Genomic DNA, 21,692 nt, shown 5'->3' with positions numbered 1-21,692 from the left:
ATTTCTTTGTTTCGTAATAGATGTATATTTAATTATTTTCTATTAAAATAATCGGTACGTATTTTCATAATGAAAATTGTACAAATAAAATTATACATTACTTGTAGTTTAAATTGTAGAAATTGTACATAAGTACATAATTTTTATCTTACAAGGTACTTCAAAAGAAAAAAAATAACAAAGAAAAATGACAAAAATTCTAGAATGTTTAACTTTTTGAAATAGTTTGTAAGATTATGAAATCTCAAAAATCAAATGTTTGACGCACGACATAATTCAATTTTGTTATGTCATTTTAAAAGAAAATAATGTACATTCAAAATATATAAATAGTATAATTATAAATAAATGTAGTGTCAATTTAGAGTGTTCCACAAAAGTGATACAATTTATTTCAATTTTTTCCTAATAATAATTATCAATATCCACATCCTCTCGAGTTGGTTTTTATTATATTTTCAAAATGAAAAAATTTAATTTTAAAATATTTACATTTTTCATATTGATTTGTTAAAAATACAAATAGTTGAAATGAAAATTTTTCAATTCGATTAAAATAATTTGACTATCGTCTTTTAAAGCCATATTTCTTTCGTTCGTAGAAGAGATCAGTCTTTGAGGATCCGAGATTAACAATTTTTGGACATCCGTCTCTCTGAAAAAAAAAAAAATTATGTTTATTTATTAAATTTTTTTTTTTTTAATTTATAATATCGAAATTTATAAAATTATCTTTATAAATTTATACTTACGTCTTTTTCTTGAATTGTACATTCTTTACAATAATACGCGTCAGATACTCCAGGACCTCCACAAATTACACAACGTCCTTGATATGAACCATAATTACATTCATCGCAAATTCTCACCAATGTGCACGGTCTCACATAGGAATCGCAAATAACACATTTTCCATCACATTTCTCACAGAGACGTCCAATGGCTAAAATATAACAATTATTAATTAAACAAACAAAAATTTATAATTACTTATCTTTTAAAAATAAAAAACAAAGTCCACATTAATGATTAACAATTAGAAAATAATTTTTATTTTAAGATGAAAAATTATAAAAAATAGGGTAAGTCCACGTCAGAAATATCAGAATCTGCAAGTGGTTGTTCGATTTTAATGATACTTGGTAAAATTATAGCTTTATATAAGAGCAATGTGTAAGTAAAAGGAATTTTTAAAATATCTAAAATTGTAGGAGTTATATCACTTTTAATTTTGATACTGCATTTTTTTCTTTCCTTTATATCTCGGTCAATTTTCAACCGATTTTGATGAATCAAAAACGATTTTTTTCAGAAAATTACGTATTTTCAGAAAATTTTAAAATAAAAATAAAATTTTCTTATTTAAATAGAAAAAAGTAAAAAACAAAATTTCTTTTAGATTTTTTTCAATTTCGACCTCTTTTTTTTAATTTTTAATTTTTTAATAATATTCCTTTTTATTTTAACTTTAATTTAAAAAAAAATTCATCCTGGAGACTTTTTTAGATCTCGTGATATCGTCCTTTAAGTATTATAAGTCTTCATCAATTTGAAAACCGCAGGACTTGCTTCTATCATTACTTTCATTTGTTTGTTGAAATTTTTTATGGTTATGAATAACTATTTGTTTTAGAATCCTCTAAAAGAAAGCGCTAAAAACTTCAGCTACAATTTCAGGTTGCATTGTTAAGGTTTCATTACAATTTATTTTAAATTATAAATATTACAAAAAATAAAAACTTTGCTTCAAATCTATTAATAAAATATTGATTTGCTTGAATTTTCACTTGTTTTAGTCAAGTAATTTAAAAATAAAAACATTATTACGCGAAAGTTTTTAGTTTGTAACAATAATATTATAAAACAAATGAAAGTAGAAACACAAATCTGGATCCTTGTTTTCTTGAGATGTGGATATTTAAAGAACGATATCACGAGATCTAAAAAAGTCTCCAGGATGAATTTTTTTTAAAATTAAAGATAAAATAAAAAGGAATATTATTAAAAAATTAAAAATTAAAAAAAGAGGTCGAAATTGAAAAAAAATCTAAAAGAAATTTTGTTTTTTACTTTTTTCTATTTAAATAACAAAATTTTATTTTTATATTAATATTTTCTGAAAATACGTAATTTTCTGAAAAAAATCGTTTTTGATTCATCAAAATCGGTTGAAAATTGACCGAGATATAAAGGAAAGAAAAAATGCAATATCAAAATTAAAAGTGATATAACTCCTACAATTTTAGATATTTTAAAAATTCCTTTTACTTACACATTGCTCTTATATAAAGCTATAATTTTACCAAGTATCATTAAAATCGAAGAACCACTTGCATATTCTGATATTTCTGACGTGGACTTACCCAATAATATAATAAATAATATAATATAATTTATAATATAATATAAATAAAATTTTTCATTCAAAAAAATATGTTAAGAATTAAACAATCGAGTTACGACAATTAAATAACATTTATTCAGACAATATAGTAATTCAGGGTGTCTAAGAAGGATTGAGAAAAAAATTACCTTATTTCTGCTTTCTTTGGACAAAAATATGGTTACTGACATATTTAACAATAAATTAATTTTTAATGGTAGTAACAAATGGGAATAAAAACCATTCAAGTTTTTTTAGATTAAAAAATTTTTAAATTCACAAAAAATTTTAATTTTTGTAGAAATTTACAGAAATTCCCTGTCACTCTGTTCTTTCTTTTTTTTTTTTATAATGCTGAAGTACGCAACGTTTATGATAAATGATTTTTAAAGAAATAATTTTTTAAAATAAAAATTTCTATAATTTTTCATTTTAAAAAATTATTTCTTTAAAAATCGTTTATCATAAACGCTGCGTACTTCAGCTTCGTTCTTTTTTTTTCTTTTCAAATCATTTTGTTCAAGAAATTTTTCCATTTCACAAGTTTGTACTTGGTCTCTAATTAATTAATAAAATACTATTAGTTATTTTGTTTAAATTTCTGGTTATGAATATTATCATTTAACAAAATATTTATTTAAAAATTGTTTATCATAAACGTTGTGAAATTTTCAGCATCGTTAAAATAAACTCCATAAATAAAAATTTTTTAAATTATTTCAAAAATGTTTATGTGTAAAATGTAATGAATTTAATGAAAATGTTTAATCATAAAAATATTCTTGAAGCCATTATTGAAATGAAATTAATATTATTATTATAAAAGTGTCCATAAAACAAATTGAAAACTATTTTGGGAATTGATAATATAATAAAAAATTATTTATGTGAATTCAGTTAATTTGAACATTAAGGATATAGGTAAATATTATAAGGGAGAACCCTCCACTTCAAATAATTCATTCAATTTCTTTAATTTTTGAATAAAGAAATGAAATATTATTTACCTCGAACATTTTTCAAAACAAATAATTCATTTCTTTAAATATGTCAAGTAGAATGTTTCGATAAACAAATTAAATATTATAATTTATTTTTATGTCAAGGAAAATTTCATGTAATTTCTTAATTCCAGAAAAAATAAATTATTAGAAATATATACAGAAAATTGGATTCAAATCAATAGGACGAGAAAGGAGAAGTAAAACAAGGAAATAAAGCGAACATTAGAATATTAAAATAAGAACTAAACTTTTGTTAAAAATTTAAAAATACTATAATAAAACGATTTTTTTTTATTATAAACAAATAAAAGGATAAAAATATATTAAAATATAACAAAAATGATTTATTGAAAAAGTGAGGTTAGAAAGTACTTACCAACGCCGGGTTGTTTTCGGCAAAAGATGAGATCCGGATGATGTTTTGCCATAATAATAATTTACAGGAATTGAAATTTCTTAATAACTATTATACAATTGTACTATTCCTCTACAAATTTAAAGAGAAAAAGAAATATTTTTAAACCACGACAAATCGAACGTCAACAAATACGAATATCAAATTGGGCGGGTAAATTAGATTTCTACTTTATCATTTCCATTTAGAGAAAATTTAAAAATTTAAAATGTTAACATTACACTGAACGACAACTGCTATTAAAAACGATAATAACTATAGAAATAATAATATTGTAATTAAATTATTAGGTATAAATTGATTAATATACAAAATTTAGAAAATGATACAGTTGACAAAAAATTATGTATCTCTTTATATTTTCCTAAATATTTTACATTTTAGGAACCTTAACCTAAAAAATATACAAATTTTAGAAGTATGAAAAAATTAATAAATATATTACATTTCAAATACAACTTTTTTTACACTAATTCTGAATAATAAAATTTAATTAATTAATTATTTAAAGATGTGAAATAATATAGAATGTATTCCACGTCAAAGTGAAAGTCCATCTGATGCAATTGCATCTCCGATTTTATTGAGATTTTTTTTTCTTTTAGTGTACTAATTGAGACTAGCTTCCATGAATTTTTTCAAATTTTGTTAGCAAGCCGTTTTCGAGTTATGGAATTATGAAAATTGGAGAATTTTCATGACTTTTAATTTTTGAATGCTCATAACTTCCTTAAAAATGTGTCAATTTTAAAAGTCATTTTTTTTCAAAATATTTGTTTTTAAACGTACTTTTCAAAAAAAAAAATCGAAAATTTTTTTTAAACGATATTACTATCAAATTTTTGAGTTTTAATGATAAAAAGTCATTTTTCTCATTTGACGTATTGATCGATTTTTTTCAAAATTTTTTCAAAAAAAAACTACTTTTTACGAAACTTTTAAGCCTAGCCCGATAATGGGCAAACAATTTTTACAATATTTTTCGGAATTTTTCAAAAATTTTGGAATTTTTTAAAAATATTTTTGTTTTTTTTAATACTATGTACTTTTATGTATTTTGATGCGCTGATTACGAAAATCATAGTGACAATACCCGAAAATTTGATTTTTATGGTGAAAATCATAAAAAAGTCCCAAAATTTATGGTTTTTTCCGTTTATTGGGTAAAATATGCAAAATTAAAAAAAAATGTTGAAACAAAAGTTATAGATCTTATTAAAATACATTTTTTTTAATATTGTATATTTTACCCAATAAACGGAAAAATTCCATACATTTTGGGACTTTTTTTATGGTTTTCACTATAAAAATCAAATTTTTGGGTATTGTCACTATGATTTTCGTAATCAGCGCATCAAAATACATAAAAGTACGTAGTATTAAAAAAAAACAAAAATATTTTTAAAAAATTCAAAAATTTTTGAAAAATTCCGAAAATATTGTAAAAATTGTTTATCCATTATCGGGCTAGGCTTAAAAGTTTCGTAAAAATAAGTAGTTTTTTGAAAAAAATTTTGAAAAAAATCGATCAGTACGTCAAATGAGAAAAATGACTTTTTATCATTAAAACTTTTTTATATCATTTATCTCTTTTAACTTTAATATTGAAAACACAAATTTATATGCGAGGGTAATAAGAAAATAGAAAAACTTTAGTTTTGAGGACTTTCAAGTGTATTTGTATTTCACTCACATCTTGTGCTTTTTCAAATCCTCAGAATATTGAAGATTACAAAATAAATAATAAATTTATTTACATAAATAATAGACGATTAAATATACCAATGTTTCAAAAAAAAAAAAATGAATTATATGCTTAAAAATTACTCTTTATGATACTTATTTCCAAATATTTACGAGGATGACTCAACACATTTTTGCTGACACAAAAAAACTATTATTTTTTCATGAATAAAAAATACCGTAACATAAAATTATTACTCTCTATTGTTAAATATAAACTTATAAAAAAAAAAAAAGTATTAATATCTATCGGCATTACAATGAAGTGCAAGAATATTTTCAAAATTCACAAAATCTCCAATTGGACACGAAGAGAATCATATATTTATATATAGTATAATAAAAATAAGAGTGCAAATTGTCAAACGAAAATTCGCATTAAATATCACAGATAAAATACAAAAAAAAACATATTGAAAGTTTCTGACAAAAAAATACGTTTATGAATTCCGTTTGGTATTTTTGAATTTGATTTGAAAAATTATTTTATATAATATTAAATTATACTTTTAGAAAAAAAAAAAATAATTTCCAATTTCATTCAAAATTACAAAATGGCATTTATTGAAACGAATTCAATTTCTATATTATTCATCAACTTTTCAATAAATTTTTCTTAATTTTTTTTTTACAATCATTAGAGGGGGGGAGGTATATCAAAACAAAAATCACTGATAAGAAAATTATTTTTCCAATCAGGCTAAACTGGGAAATAATTCTGAGAAACTCTCGTGCCATAAATCTGTTAGCGTCGATGTTTCAGGAACGCTAACAGTTTCTTCAAAAGGTGATCCATGTGATTCATAGCCAATATCGGAAAAATTTGAATCTTGTTTATTTGATACGGTTGCACTTGAATCTGTGTCATCTGAATGAATGCTCGCTGGTGACATTGAATCGTGACATGTATAAGGTGAAAGGTGATCAATGTACGTTTGTACAGGCGTCACAGGCATTTGTTCATCTTTTTGATTTGACAAATTTTCCGTTGACACTTCTTGAACACTCTCTTGAATTTTAATGTCGTCATCGTCACCGGGATAGATGATTGTTATACAATTAGTAACCTCGTCATAAGTACCATAAACAGTGTCAACATCGGTAACTGGCTCGCGTTTAACCTTCACATCCTGTTGTTGTTGGTGATGATGATTATTATTATTATGAGGATGATGATGATGATTTCCCTGATTTTTGGCCAATTGTTGATTACTTGAAAATCCATTAACGCAATTTGTCGTTCGATCGACTTGTGTCAAACCTCTTGAATCTGTATTGGATTCCACGTTTCTTGATGTTTGATCCACCAACGCAGGTGTTCCGGCGGCGGTTTCCTTCTTGACTGATATCTGAAAATTAGACAATTATTTATATATTATTTATAGAGAAAGGTAGATTATACATTTTTAGAGACCCCCTAATTAGGCGCTTAAAATATGAACGATTATGCGCTAAAATTAGCTTAATTATGAAAAATTATGCAATTAAAAAAAGTTTAATTTTGCAAAATTATGCAACGTTTAAAACAATTAATTTGGAATAATCGCTATTTTTTTATATCAAATTTTAAAAATCATGTTAACATGCCAAAACTAGTGGCTTGAACTAATTGAGTTAAGGACGTTAATCCACGGAAATGCAGACCTCTAGAAAAAAATAATTAATTAACATTTAAATAATTAAAATAATATATTATTAATTGTACGTTATGAAAGATGAGATATTAATTTTCAGTAAAAAAATTTAAAAACTGCAAAATTTATTTGTTTATACAATTTGCATAGGATAACATTTTTTTTCTGTATCGATTCTACAGAATTTTTTAAAAATGATTCGATTTCAATGAAATATATGGCTTATTTTCTTCGGAAAATGATTTTCTACAACTTCACCGTGGGGATTTTTAGACAAGCAAGCCATTTGGCAAATACAGCTATTTATTTAAAAAAATTCAAATTTTTCTTTTAAACAAATAGCTGTATTTGCCAAATGGCTTGCTTGTTTAAAACTCCCCACGGTGTAACTGGAAATGCAGAACTCAAAAAAAAAAAAAAATATTTAATTAACATTAAAAAAAATTAAAATATTATTATTATAATGTCCTTTAAAAAAACAGATACCAATTAATCAAATTTTTTTCATATCGCATTCTTAAAATATGGTTATTTGTTTAAAAAAAAATTATCACTTTTCTTAAACAACAGTATTTTAAGAATGCGTTATGAAAAAAATTTTAATCATATGCAAAATTTTGTAAGTTAAAAATTTTTTCTTGAGAATTGATACCTGTACTTCCGGTGGAAATTATTAATAATAATATTTTAATTTTTTAAATGTCAATTAATTCTTTTCTTCTTGACATTTTCATTTCCGGGTATAAACTTCCTTAATTTATTTAAATTTTGTAATTTAATTTAAATCTTAATTGAATTTTTCCTCAGTATAAGTTTTACTTATAATAATAATTTTTTTTTTATAAACAAAAGACATGTAACTTTTTTCTTGTTAATCAATTGGAATTTTTTAAATTACTCAACTTAGAAAAGCAATTCATGAAAAAAAATATTTTTTTCTTCTAAACAAATTTAAAAAAAAATTTTGATTTAATTTTCGAAAAAAAACCCCTCTGATTTAAGTTACGCCAAAAAGGAATAAAATAAGGTCCATAACATTTAATATTAATAATATTAAAAAAATAAAAAAATAAAAAAAGCGCATTTTTTTGAAAAACGTAATTTAAAATTTATTTAAAAAATCTTTCCAGTTTAATTTTTTTAAATTTCAATTTAGGGTAAACGTTGTCAAACTAGAAAAAATTGATATAAAATATACAAAATCTCAGTAAAGATTTTGTAGAATTACTATAAATATTATTTTAAGGGGGTAGTCTGGTGTTTAGGCCATTTTTTAGGAGCTTATTTCAGAATTTATTTTTATTATAAAATAAAATGTAATCACACCAAATCTTTTTACAACGTTTTATTCTCCTTATGAAGTGTTGAAAAAAATTATAATCGATTATTTTTTACTAGACATTGTTATTTATATTTAATATTACTGTTTATATAAAAAAAATGATGGCGCAGATGATTTACAAAAATCTATCCGACCGATTGCTCCAATTTTTTTACAGCTTATTCTACACAAGCATGGCTCTGGCCCGTACTAAAATTACGCAATTTTAATGATAACTTTTTTTTATTTTTAACTTTTTGTAAATAAAAAGGAGACAATTTTTGAATCTTTTTGCTTATATAGTCCGCTATTTTTTTATTTATTAACAAAAATGTTAATATAAACAGTAATATTAAATATAAATAACAATGTCTAGTAAAAAATGATCGATTATCATTTTTTTCAACACTTCATGATTAGAATAAAACGAAGTAAAAAGATTTGGTGTAATTATATTTTATTTTATAATAAAAAAATATCCTGAAATAGGCTCCCAAAAAGGCATCGTAACACCAGACTACCCCCTTAAAGTTTGTAAATATTTACTAAAATTTTGAAATACATTTTTTAAAGAGAAAAAACTATTTAACAAAATATAAATTCCATGAAATAAAAATTTTGCTATTTAAAACTATGTCTTAGTAGAAATTTTGTTTAATAAAAAAAGTTGCTAAATGCAAATTTTTTAATTAATATTCTATTCAATCAAATTTGGATGAAATATAGAAATTCTATTGAATTTAAATTCAGTTTAAAAATTCTGTTTCTATTCTGATAAACCGGAAATGCGATTAAAGAATAATTCTGTTAAATGAATAATATTTCTCTTGAATGAGAATTATATAAAATAAAAATATTATACCTATTAGAATTTTTAAATAAAAAATTGGTGAAGAGAAATTCTATAAAAATTCACATATCAAATGCTATTTGGAGAAATGAAAATTTTTCTAAAAATTATTTAATAAATTTCTTTAATATGAAAATTCTATCTATTTATTTTTATGGGAAATCCGATCCTTTTGGCTATACAAATAGTAAACTCAATTTCATATTTTTCGAGATATTTAACAATATAAAAGAAATTAGTTTAATTTTTTTTTTATTATTATTATTATGTACCTGCTCATTTGGTCGAGAAGAATGTGCTTCCACTTCTGCGGTAACTTCTCGCAAAAGGCTCTCTGCCAATTCTTCGAGTCGGTCGATGTAATCGTCTCCTTGGAGTTCATTGAATAATTCTTCGAGAGGAGGGAGAGCGTCAGTATCTTCAGAAGGACGATTGCACTTGGCGTCAACGTCAGAGGTACTGCCGACTGAACTGACCCACCCTGCGGCAGAGGGTTAAAGCGAGATTCTGCTGATCCCGAAGAGGGTACAGTAAAGTCGACACGACCTTGACACATCGAACAAAGTCGATCGTCCTTTTTTGTCTCTGTATTCAATTTCATTTGTTCACTTTCATTAAGGAGTGTTTCATTTTCCGATCTGAGCATTGTGCATTCTTGAATTAAAAGATCATTTCGTTCCGTTAACATGCGCACCGTCTCCTCGAGTTCATCAAGTTTTGCCTTTTTTCGATCTCGTGACGTTTGTGCGGCTACTCTGTTTTTTAACTTCCTGAAAATGTGCACATAAAGTCTTTAGAATGTAGGTGAGGCAAAAAAATTTTCCACTATATAAAAAATTAATTGTAAGTCCAAATATAAAAACAAGGGATTTCAAAAACAGGCCCTCGGATCGACTTTAAGGCACAAAAAAAAGTCGGTGAAGTTCACAACTTTTATGATCAACAATTGAGAAGAGAAAATATTTTTCTATGCAAATTATTTATTTATTTATCCAAAAATTTTTTTTGCAACGTTTCTTGATCAATAATTTAAAAAAAAAATTGTAGGCAAAAAATTAGTTATTATTTTTTGAGTGAAAAATATTTTTTTTTTCAATCGTTGATCATATAAACGTTGCAAACTTCACCAACGTAACAAAATTTAATTGGTTAATTAATATTTTAATTTAAATAATTTCAGAATCGAACTTAATTGTAAGATAAATTTTCAAAATTTTATTTAAGTACGCCAAATTCAAAAAAAAAAAAAAAAAAAATTTTTAAGTTCTATTTTAAAAATTTTTTGAAATCTTATTTAAGCAATTTATTTGATTTTAAAATTTTGTCATAGTTTTTTTTAATTTTTATGGTCAAAAAAATTTCAGACAATACTTAATTAAGTTTTACAGATTTTTAAATAATAATAATAATTTTGGAAGAGTTAAAATTGAAATTTTTAAAAATAATTGAATTTCGCAAAAAAAAATTTGTTAATTTTCAGATAATAATTAAATTTTACAGAACTAAAAATAATTTATCAAATAATTTTAGATAACATTTTTGAATATTAGTGAATTTTCAATGATTTCTAATTTAGATTTTTGAAATTAATTAATTTATTTATTGACAAAAATACAATAATTTAAAAAATTTTTAAAGTGAAAAATGGTTTCAGATATTTGAATTTTCGAAGAATGTTATAAAAATCATTAAAAAAAAATTATTGAATTTTAGTAGAGTTATAATTGAAATTTTTAAATTTTCAAAAAAATTGTAGAAATAATTAAATTTTAAAAGCTTTTAATTTTGAAATTTTTGAAAATAATTGAATTTCAAAAGATTATTTTATTTCAGACAATATTTATAATAAAAAAAATTTTTATAGTGATTTCTGTTGATGAAGAATTTATTAGGAATTACATACAAACATTGAATTCCAAAAGTTTATAATTGAAAAATACTTATTCATATAATTGAGTTTTCGAAGAATATTATAAAAATCATTAAAAATAATTAAAATTTTTGCAAATAATTAAATTTCAAGTGATTTGAATTAAAAATTTTTCATAATTTTATTTGCTAATTTTTTTTTAAATTGTAAACAATTATTAAATTTCATAAAAATTTTAATTGGAAAATAGTTAATTAAAATTATTAAAAATAATAATAATAATTAATTTAGTGAAGAATTTAAGTTAAAAATTTGTAAAATAATTGAAATAAAGAAGATTTATAAGTTTATAAAAAATTGTTATTTTTTTAATAAAAAATGACAGGCCTCGAATCGACTTAAAGGCACAAAAAAAAGTCGTTTTAGTCGATTTATATTACAAAAAAAGTCGATTTCTTTTATTTTAACAAAAATATTTTACAGATTTTTAAACACAAATTTTTTTTAAATAATAATACTTTTGGAAGAGTTAAAGTTGAAATTTTTAGAAATAATTGAATTTTAAAAGATTTTGTTAATTTTCAGACAATAATATTAAATTTTACAGAACTAAAAATAATTTATCAAATAATTTCAGATAACATTTTTTAAATGTAATTGAACTTTCAAAGATTTACAATTGAGATTTTTAAAATTAATTGAATTTCAAGTGATTTTTAATTAAAAATTTTTGATGATTTCACTAAAAAATTTATTAGAAATTGCGGACAAAAATACTATAATTTGAAAAATGGTTTCTGATAGTTGAATTATGAAAGAATATTATAAAAATAGTTAAAAATAATTTAATTTCCTTAGAGTTATAATTGAAATTGTGAAATTTCATAAAATTTTAGAAATAATTAAATTTTAGAAGCTTTTAAATTCAAATTTTTGAAAATAATTAAATAAGAATTGAAATTTTTGATAATAATTCAATTTTAATTAATTTTTTATTGAAAATTTTGATAATAATTAATTTTGAATTGAAATTTTGGATAATTATTGAATTTTAATTGATTTTGAATTGAAATTTTTGGTAATAATAGAATTTTATTTGATTTTAAATTGAAAATTTTGAAAATAATTGAATTTTAAAAGATTTTGAATTAAAATTTTGGGTAATAATTGATTTTGAATTGATTTATGATTTTGAATTAAAATTTTTTGGTAATTTTATTTGTTATTTTTTTTTTAAAATTATAAACAATTGTTAAATTTCATAAAAATTTTAATTGAAAAATAATTTGAAATAATTGAATTTGTGATGAATTCGATTAAAATTATTAAAAATAATTAATTTAGTGAAGAATTTTAGTTAAAAATTTGTTAAATAATTGAAATAAAGAAGATATGAAGAAGATCTGCATTTTATACTAAAAAAAATATATTTTATTAAAAAATTTTTTTTAAAAATGTAAAAAAAAGTCGGAAATAGTCGAAAAAGTCGTATAATCCGATGCCTGAAAAAATAAATTTTCGTTAACAATCTTGAAAAGTAAAAGAAAAACTGAAACTTTCTTCTCTTGGCAAAAATTGAAAAAATCCATTTTTTTCGAGTTATTTTTAAAATAGGTCTACATGTACAAAACTAAAATTTTGAAAATTTGTCAAAAAAAATAAATAAATATTTTTTTTTACTACAGAACAAGAAAAAATATATTTAGCCGATTTTAAATGGTCGACTGAAATCTCACATGAAATCGCCCATATATACAAATAAACAAAAATAAATCAATAAAATATAAATATAATAAAATAATATATAAATAATCAAAAATAAATAATAAAACTAATTCCTAAAATAGTGGAATATTTCTACAATAGTTTAATAATAATAATAAAAATAATAATAATTTTAATAATATATAATAATAAATTTTTCTAATAGAATAGTGTGCATGACGAAATAAAACGACATCAATAATTTGAAATATTGCATCATTATTATTAACGCATATAAAACTGTACAATCAACTATAGTACTGAAAAAAGCTCTAAATTATTAATCGAGGTTAAGGAAATCCTATATGAGCGGCAAAACATAAATGTTTATTTATAAAGAAAAATCAATACTTACTTTCTTTGAAGTTTCTCCTCCCACGTGAGGTGATCGAGTCGTCGTTTTTTTCCACGAATATTAATTGGTTCCTGTTTTAAAATTGTCGTATCCATCATTGTGTCTTCCATATGTTTCACTAGTTTCCTGTTGTTATCAAATTTGTGTTGCTTATCAGTAAGAATGGAAGTTGTGAAATTTAATTTTGTACCAGTTGAAATTAAGCCCGTGTCTTTTTTAAGACCGCCCTTAGGCAACGTGATGATTACACTTTTCAATGCACTCATAATGATCTGCCATAAGAAATAATTTTAAAAAAAAACAAATCACGTTCAATAAAAAAAAAGAAAAAATTTTTTTTTTGCCAATAAATTATTTTCAAATGAACTGTCACACACTTTGATTTTTAATTAAAAACAGGAACCAATGAGTTGTGCACTCTTTTGACCAATGAAAATGTATTTATGATTTTCAAAATTTCTTTTTAAAAAAAGAGATCCGTCTTCTTTGGAATCTGTTTGATGACTGGCTTTTTATTATTTTGCTTCCTTATAGAAAGCAAATACTTCTTTTTTGTCTGATGTAATATCGTCAATCTAATGCGAGTGCAAACTGAGAAAATACGGGGAATAAATCGAAGTATGCTCCAGAAAGTGGGGATTGGTTAGCAAATATGAGAATTGTATGTGGTCATTTCTGATTGGTTCTTCTCTGTTGACGTCATATAGTATATTTTGATTGTCATCTGTGCGCAATTGCAAAGTAATAATTTACGGTTTTTAAATGATTCCCATTATTTTATGAGATGGAAATTGAATTTCTTATATTAAGTCTTAATACTATATACAATTACATATAACAAATATTTCTGCCATATGTTAGATTTACATTACCGACTGTCGAAATAGTAGAGTTTTTATCACGTGTTTGAAGTCAACATAACAATAACATAACCAAAAACTGTCAATTTTTTCATATGCGAAAAAAAAAACCAAAAAAGAAGAACTAACAATTTTTTGACAATTTAACAATCAAAAGTGAAATGAAGTTAAAAGTGAGTAAGTACCTTAAAATAGAATTAAATAAAAGAGACAAAAACTTTTAATATATCTAGTAAATTTAAATAAAAACAATAATATATGTATTTTATTCAAGTTCATGCAAGAAAATGTAATAAAAATTGTATTAAAAAAAAAATTTCAAAAAATGACTACAGAATTTTTTACAGAAATTTTTTTTTTATTAAAAAATTATATGTTAGAAATTTGAAAAAATTTTATTAATAATAATAGAATTAAAATTATATGAAATTTCTTTTCTGTCACTATATAAATGTTAATTTTGTTAAACATATTACTATAATCACAGATTTTAGCAATTCATGGATATCGTCAGTCGGACGTTATTTTCAGTGGGAAACTTGGATCACTTAGAAAAAGTTTTAAAAAAGAAATAGATTTTACATTTATAAAAGCTCCTCATAAAGTTCCACCTTTGGAAAGTAGTGAGAAAAAAGAAGAGGACGATGCAGAAGGTTATTTAATTAAATAAAACATTTTTTTCATTATACCTTCAAAATTTTAATTTTATTTTTAATAAAAATATGTTTTTCAAATTAAACTTTTTATAAATTATTCAAACAAAATTAATTTTAAATTAAGTTTTATTATTTTTTTTTATTCAATCAAAATTTGTGAATTGTGACAATATTTTTTGAAAAGTAGAATTTTTTTTTTTTTATGAAATTTTTTCGTATTTTTCTACTCAAAATCGTGAATAAAAAAATGTAAATTGCCAAATTTGAAGATTTATATATACAAGTTATTGATTATAAACATTGTTGTGCGTGATTTTATACAAATTTTTCTATTTCTATTAATAATTTACAAAATTCATTTTCGATTAATGTTTCTCAATTGAGCTGCCGGATCAAAGAAGGGCACATAACCCATTTAAAATACATTAGTTATGTGCCCTTCTTTGATCCGGCAGCTCAATTTTAAAAATTATCGAATGTAAGTTACGAAATTTTTCATTTTGATTTTTATTAATTTAAATACTTTAAATAAATTTTTTATATTTTTTAAACAAATTACATAATTTAATTGAAAGCAGTATTAACGTAAAATAATAATGCCAAGCGCCAGAAAAATTGATTTTGTAGATTAATAGAAAAAAAAAAAATTGTAAATTCGCACACAAAAATATTTATAACAAATTATTTATATAAATCTTTAAATTTAAAAAAAACTGTTTAACTTATATTATTTATTTACTGTCTTTGAATTTATAGAAAAATTTGAATTTAATAAAAAAAAAAAATTCGAATAAAAAAATATTGTCACACTTTACAAATTTTTGAGTCATTGACTTATTTATATTAAAAAATAGATAATAATAAAGAAATTTTTTCTAATAACAGGATTCGGTTGGTGGTTTAATACTGAAGATAAAGTATTTAAAGCAATAGAACCTAGTAATTTATCAGTGGGTTTTGAAGATAGTATTTTGTTGGTGGAAAAAACTTTCAGGGAATTAGGTCCATTTGATGGAGTAATTGGTTTCTCTCAAGGAGCGTCATTTGTTTCAATTCTCTGTGCGATGCAACAGAAAAAAAGTGAGAAAATATTTTTTTTTATTCAAAATTCATTTTTGAAAATTTTAACGATAATCCAAATTACAAATCAATTAATAAAATTAAGTTTTTAATGTTTCGATAAAAAAAAAAACAAACTATAATTGAATATTTTTCATTTTTCTTATATTAAAACAAAATTCTTATAATTTAATTAAATACTCGGACAAAATTTTCAATTTAATAATAATGAAATGCAATTTATAAGTTTCAATTTTTAAGAATATTTTATTTCTCAGTTTCGCCAATTAAATTTAATTTTGCGATTCTCATTTCTGGATTTAAATCACTTTGCGAGCCGCATGCGATATTTTATAAAGACATTAAAATAGAATTGCCAACTTTACATGTTTATGGAGAGGGCGACAAAATAATTCCAACTCGTACGTAAATTATTTTTAGATATTCTTTTTCTAAATTTCAATTATTAAAATAAATTATTTTTATTTTAAATTATTTTCAGAAATGGCGCAAGAATTGAGTGATGTGTTTTCCATTAAAAAGAAATTTATTCATGAAGGAGGTCATTTTGTTCCAGGAAAGAAATTTATTTATAACGACTTTATCCTGGAAATGCTATCAAAAAAAAGTGATCTAAAAGAATCATCACAATAATTTTTAATATTTATAATTTTTTCAAATTTTTTAATTTATATATTATTTTTAAAAAATTCTCATAGTATTATAAAGCAAAATAGTGTAAAAATTTTGTATATAAATTATTTTGCGTATTAGGTGAAAATATAAAAAAAACTAAATTGTAAATATTGAATAATTTTATTCCCTCAAATTACATAATGATAAAATTATTATTGAATATGTAATTCAATAAAGAGCCCTATTGTTTGTATTTTTTTTTTTGTTTTTTTTTTCTTTTTATCGAAAAGAGAAAAGCTGAAATTATTTTATGTACAACTTAAGGAGGTAATTTTCTTTTTTCTTTATCGCTTACAGAGTTTATTAATAATAATTTACAGCTATTCGCTTAAAGGCACCTCCTGCTTATTGTGTTATACCAAGCAAGCGTTGATTAATTGAGTCGTTTTGTTTTTAATTTTTCAAATCTTGAATACAAATCAAATGGTGGTTGATGACAGTTTATTTTCAATTCCTGTATTGAAACTTTTATTTTTTTTTTTTTTATCTATTTAGTGCCGCAGCGAACTTAATAGTTCGTTACATATTCCGTCAAATTTTTTTTTATATATATATATAATTATTTATTAAATTAAAGAAAAGTATTTTTTTTAATTTAATATTATATCAGTCGTACGGTTTATGTTGCTAATTTTACTATTAAAGCGACGTATTCTATATATGTTTAAAAACTCGTTCTGTAATTAACATCAAGTAAAAATTGATAATCTATAGTCCTAAGTGATAAATTCGACAAATTTAAAAATTATTAATTCTTTTTTGAGAAGAAAATTACAGAGCAAGTTTTAGTATTTAAAAAAAAACGACGTATTGAATATGTAATTTACAGAAACCTTTGGATAAAAATACTATGCTTACACTACAGGATTTAAGAATGTATTTTTTCATTTGAAATAATTTCAATAGAGATGAAACATAATTATAATTTTTCTTTAATTTTCTATCCATTTCAAAATTTTCACCAAATTAATTATTATTGTATATGCCACTAAATATTAATATTTTAAACTTAAATCATATAAAAATTTAATTATTCTAAAAAAAATTTACTAATTGTTTTAAAGTATTTAAAAATTTTTTATTTTATTTCTTTTCTAATCATAAATTTTAATAAAGTGTAGTAAAAATTGCATTTTGTCAATGTAAAATACATTGATAAAATAAAATCAATTATATTCTACGTTTGAAATCGATACTATAGAATATTACTAAAAATTAATATCAACAATTCGCGCTTGTATGAATTTTTAAAAGTTACATTATTATTTGGGCTTACAAAAGTGCAAAGAAAGCTGCTCTATAAATTGACAGATTAATTATAGCAAAATTGGTAAAATGAATATTGCATTCCTATTACTCTCCGAGGTATCACAATGTTATTTTATAGCGATATATTTAAAAAAAAAAAATAAAAAAAAACGCTACTCTCTTCTCGTGTAAATTACAATTTATCAATGATTATGATTATGTAGTCACAAACAATTTAACGTATATTAAATTAATGGAAATGAAAAGTTCATTAACAGGTTTTGAAATAGTTAAATATTCTTAATATATTTACAAATCTAGGAGATACAAGTGATGTATTTTTTTTAAATACAATTTTTTTTTTTTAATAATATATTAATCAGTTGCCAATGTATTAAAGAGACGTTCAAATATTACGTAAGTATAATTTCCATAATTCCCCCTTGAAAAAAAATAATTATATATTATAAATAAAATTCTAAATGTATAATATTAAAAAAAGAATACAATTTTTAATATTCTTTTCAATTTTATTTGAATTTTAATATTTACTTAAAATTTAAATTTTCAATTGCTTTAAAATTTTATTTTATATTTATTTAATTATTATAATTAATTTTGTGATTTTCTTTGCACTACAGAAGATGGAAATTTTTCTTAATAGCTATTTTATTAAAATAAATTCATCATGCTTATCTTTCTCGTTTGGACAAAAAAAAAAAAACTTTCCTTCCGTCTTAACTCTACTTACATAATAATTAAACCCCTCCTTTTCAAATATATAATTTCCATTTAATTAAGGGCATGCGATACATTATGACACTAATTATTTAAATCGTAAACAAAAAAATTAAGACACTAAAAATAATCCAATTTTCTAAAAAGAATTAAAATCTCTCTTATTTTATTAAATAAATCTTTTTTTTCCATTTAAATTGAAATATCAAAAATGTTTTTAGAAATAATAATAATAAACTCTATTTTGATATTTCTCAAAAAATATTTTTCATTAATTTATGAATCTCTGAATATTTTTGATATTTCAATTATTTGAATATTTGGAATTTTTTTTCTAAATATTTGTAAATATTTTTTAACAAATATAATTTAAATATTTATATAATTGCAAAATATCGAGAAATTAAATTAAGATTAAAAAATTTTTAACGTGAGAAATGTATTACAAATGCCCTTAAGTCAATTTTGTCAAAGTTATTCAAGTAACAAAAAATGTTTTAAAAAAAAATATATATATATATATCAGAATTTCTGAGCATTCTATTCGTTAGATTAATTATTTGTTTGAGATTTGAAAAAAAAATTGAATTTATCTTATGATGATTTCAAATATTTGGTACACGATTCTAAATTTATTAAAAACTGTAGCCAAGAATATTAGAGAATACGAAAGTAATTGTTTTACATATGTAAAATTCAATTGTTGTCTTTTAACTGTTGAATTTTACAGATTTTTATACAATTTATATATAGTACATGTAAAATAAATTCGTATTCGTCTAAATTGTATTCCCAAGAAATTCGTTCAAATTGATGATGATGACGATGATGATGATGATGGTGATGACGATGATGATGTTATTGTGAAATAATTGTTTGTTATAATCCAATATTGTTTGTTTCACAATTTAAAGTGACTGTTCAAGGAGATTGTTCTTGTCCATTGGTTTCTTGTGATTTCATCACATCAGGAAGATCAGGTGGCAAAGAGAAGGGAGTCATTTCTAAATTTTCGAAATTTCCCGAATCCTGACGAATTGCGAGACCTATTAATGCTGGACATTGTGCTTTTGCAGTTGTTGGTGTTAATCCATATTCACCGAGACATTTACAATCGGTCATTACCACATTATCTTTATTAAAAAGTTGTTGATTGACCGGTGGAATTTTTAGTATACCTAAAATTATTTTATTTAAATGTTAATTTTTTTCTTTTTTGAAATTTCATTTAATAATAATAAATAAATTTTGAATTTTAATAAATTAAATTTTGTTATCGGAGCATAAGAAGAAGTAATAAATATTTGTAATTTGTTCTCGGAGAAACTAGAAATTTGTTAAAATCTTGAGCGTTCAAATGAACAATTTATTTTTTTCAATCTATAAAATATAAAAAATTATGATATCAATGTAAAATAAAACAGTAAATTAAACAATTATTAAATAATTACTTCTTTTTAGATATTTAAAACAATATTTTGTAATAAAATTCTTATTTAAAGAAGTTGCAAAAAAAGAAAAAAAATTTTCTTTCATGTGAACGTTCAAAACTTTTGGCTCATTTTAAAATCACAGAATCAAGTTTCTATGAATTGCTTTCAGCTAGGGACAACTAATTACCATTAATGTAGAAATAATGTATTTTTAGTTTCGTAAAGTTGAAGTTAAGATTTAAAGATAACAATTCAGAATGATAATTATAAATACATTTTGGGACATCTATAGAAATTAAAAGGGTTTAAACACACACAGAACATTAAAATCTCATTTTCTTTAAGTACCAAAAAAAAAATTATTTTTATTACCCAATAAAAATTTGAAAATTTACATTAAATAATTAATTGAAATCATATTAATAAATAATTTTAAAAATAATACAATCTGACAAAAAATTAAATTAAAAAGAGAACTAAACACAATTTTGTAAAAATATTATATACTCAAGTTGTATAGATATTTCATTTTTAAAAATAGGTGTTTAAATTTAGATAGTTGTTTACACGTCAATCTAAAATTAAAATACAGGTGTTTTTTTCAAGATAATATAAAAACTATCAAAACATTTTTTTTTTTCAATAAATGTATCAGAAATTCTAAAACTTGACTAAGTTTTTCTATTTACTATTCAAATAAAAAAGATGACAATTTTGAAACTATACAATCATGAAATGAATAAAATCCTAGTTTTAAATAATAATAATAAAGAATATAAATCTAGATGAACAAAAAAATATATCGTTAAATTATTGTATATTTATTATAAAAGAAAAGTTTTTTTTCTTTTTTTTTTTTAAAAAAAAAGCAGCTAATCTAAACTTGATGCCATAATATATAAATGCCAAATGTAACGAGAGATGACTTTGTTGAGTTTTTCAATTGTCACTTTTTTTTTTTTTTGAAAAACAAATAAAAAAGTAAACTTTAATTTAAAAAAAAAAACTTACCTTCAATAATTTTTTTAAGCTCAAGAACAGTTGTATTATCTTTTGCATCGGTGAATATCGTCATCTTTTTTCGTCGAATCATTAGAAATACATCCTAGAAAGATTTTTTTTTGAGGTTAATTCATTAAAATATCAGGTGCCACTTAAATTTTTCAACAATTTGAAAATCAATAACAAAGAAATGATAATCTTACCATTTTAAGTTTTATTATTATATCTAGTTTCGATAAATTGAACTAATAAATAAATTTAACAATAAAGTGCACTGTACTGTTGTGTAAATGCCCTTAAGTTTATATGTCTTTACACCTCAACTACTGCAGTGCCAAAGCCAAATCCAAAACTAACCAAAACTGCCCATGACACATACAAATATATAGTAAGGTTTTTTAATTCTCAACTGTATAGAATAGTCAACCAATCAGATCAAAGGAGTGGGAGTGTCCATCTTGACTGGCGTCAAATTTAAATGGATTGTTAATGAACATCTAAAATGTGACAGTATGATGAGTTGATAATACCACCACAACCCTTTAAATAACGCATCTAGTCAAAATGTGCACTATAAATTTTGGTGCAGCAGCTTTTTTAATTTTTTATAAAAAATTAATCAATCGAATTTTAAGTGCGCGCAAGGTGATTTCTCTTTATC

The 21,692-nt window shown here is 22.2% G+C and overlaps 4 protein-coding genes across 4 annotated transcripts; 1 reads left to right on the top strand and 3 right to left on the bottom strand.

Moving 5' to 3' along the window:
* Window positions 1-430: 430 nt before the first annotated feature.
* On the bottom strand, window positions 431-3,971 carry LOC127289403 (PHD finger-like domain-containing protein 5A). The gene is made up of 3 exons (XM_051317329.1): window positions 3,764-3,971; window positions 753-943; window positions 431-655 (listed from the first exon to the last, which is right to left on the bottom strand). The coding sequence occupies exons 1-3, from the start codon at window positions 3,813-3,815 to the stop codon at window positions 566-568; spliced, it is 333 nt and encodes a 110-aa protein (XP_051173286.1). The 5' UTR covers window positions 3,816-3,971; the 3' UTR covers window positions 431-565.
* Window positions 3,972-5,453: 1,482 nt separating this feature from the next.
* LOC127289344 (uncharacterized) lies at window positions 5,454-13,926 on the bottom strand. Its single transcript, XM_051317221.1, is given in 4 exon segments — window positions 5,454-6,798; window positions 6,801-6,894; window positions 9,623-10,120; window positions 13,340-13,926. Coding segments are annotated over 4 exon segments (1,416 nt in total). The 5' UTR covers window positions 13,606-13,926; the 3' UTR covers window positions 5,454-6,240.
* Window positions 13,927-14,092: 166 nt separating this feature from the next.
* LOC127289342 (esterase OVCA2) lies at window positions 14,093-16,718 on the top strand. Its single transcript, XM_051317218.1, has 5 exons — window positions 14,093-14,372; window positions 14,687-14,852; window positions 15,741-15,935; window positions 16,193-16,336; window positions 16,417-16,718. The coding sequence occupies exons 1-5, from the start codon at window positions 14,361-14,363 to the stop codon at window positions 16,566-16,568; spliced, it is 669 nt and encodes a 222-aa protein (XP_051173175.1). The 5' UTR covers window positions 14,093-14,360; the 3' UTR covers window positions 16,569-16,718.
* LOC127289343 (elongin-B) lies at window positions 16,712-21,401 on the bottom strand. Its single transcript, XM_051317220.1, has 3 exons — window positions 21,235-21,401; window positions 21,041-21,134; window positions 16,712-19,774 (listed from the first exon to the last, which is right to left on the bottom strand). The coding sequence occupies exons 1-3, from the start codon at window positions 21,235-21,237 to the stop codon at window positions 19,518-19,520; spliced, it is 354 nt and encodes a 117-aa protein (XP_051173177.1). The 5' UTR covers window positions 21,238-21,401; the 3' UTR covers window positions 16,712-19,517.
* Between the last annotated feature and the right edge of the window lie 291 nt (window positions 21,402-21,692).

The sequence above is a fragment of the Leptopilina boulardi genome, unplaced genomic scaffold (assembly GCF_019393585.1).
Source record: "Leptopilina boulardi isolate dan_hultmark-lab unplaced genomic scaffold, ZJU_Lbou_2.1 LbouV2_408, whole genome shotgun sequence".
Taxonomy (NCBI): domain Eukaryota; kingdom Metazoa; phylum Arthropoda; class Insecta; order Hymenoptera; family Figitidae; genus Leptopilina; species Leptopilina boulardi.
The sequence above is the reverse complement of the archived record's forward strand: the minus strand, read 5'-3'. Positions and strand labels throughout refer to the sequence as shown.

Coding starts and splice junctions, on each gene's coding strand:
- LOC127289403 (XM_051317329.1), bottom strand. CDS start 3,815: ATGGCAAAACATCATCCGGATCTCATCTTTTGCCGAAAACAACCCGGC. Junction 944..3,763: donor CCGAAAACAACCCGGCGTTG/GTAAGTACTTTC, acceptor GTTATATTTTAG/CCATTGGACGTCTCTGTGAG. Junction 656..752: donor GTACAATTCAAGAAAAAGAC/GTAAGTATAAAT, acceptor TTTTTTTTTCAG/AGAGACGGATGTCCAAAAAT.
- LOC127289342 (XM_051317218.1), top strand. Junction 14,853..15,740: donor AGAAGAGGACGATGCAGAAG/GTTATTTAATTA, acceptor TTCTAATAACAG/GATTCGGTTGGTGGTTTAAT. Junction 15,936..16,192: donor TGCGATGCAACAGAAAAAAA/GTGAGAAAATAT, acceptor TTTATTTCTCAG/TTTCGCCAATTAAATTTAAT.
- LOC127289343 (XM_051317220.1), bottom strand. Junction 19,775..21,040: donor GCTTAAAAAAATTATTGAAG/GTAAGTTTTTTT, acceptor AAATAATTTTAG/GTATACTAAAAATTCCACCG.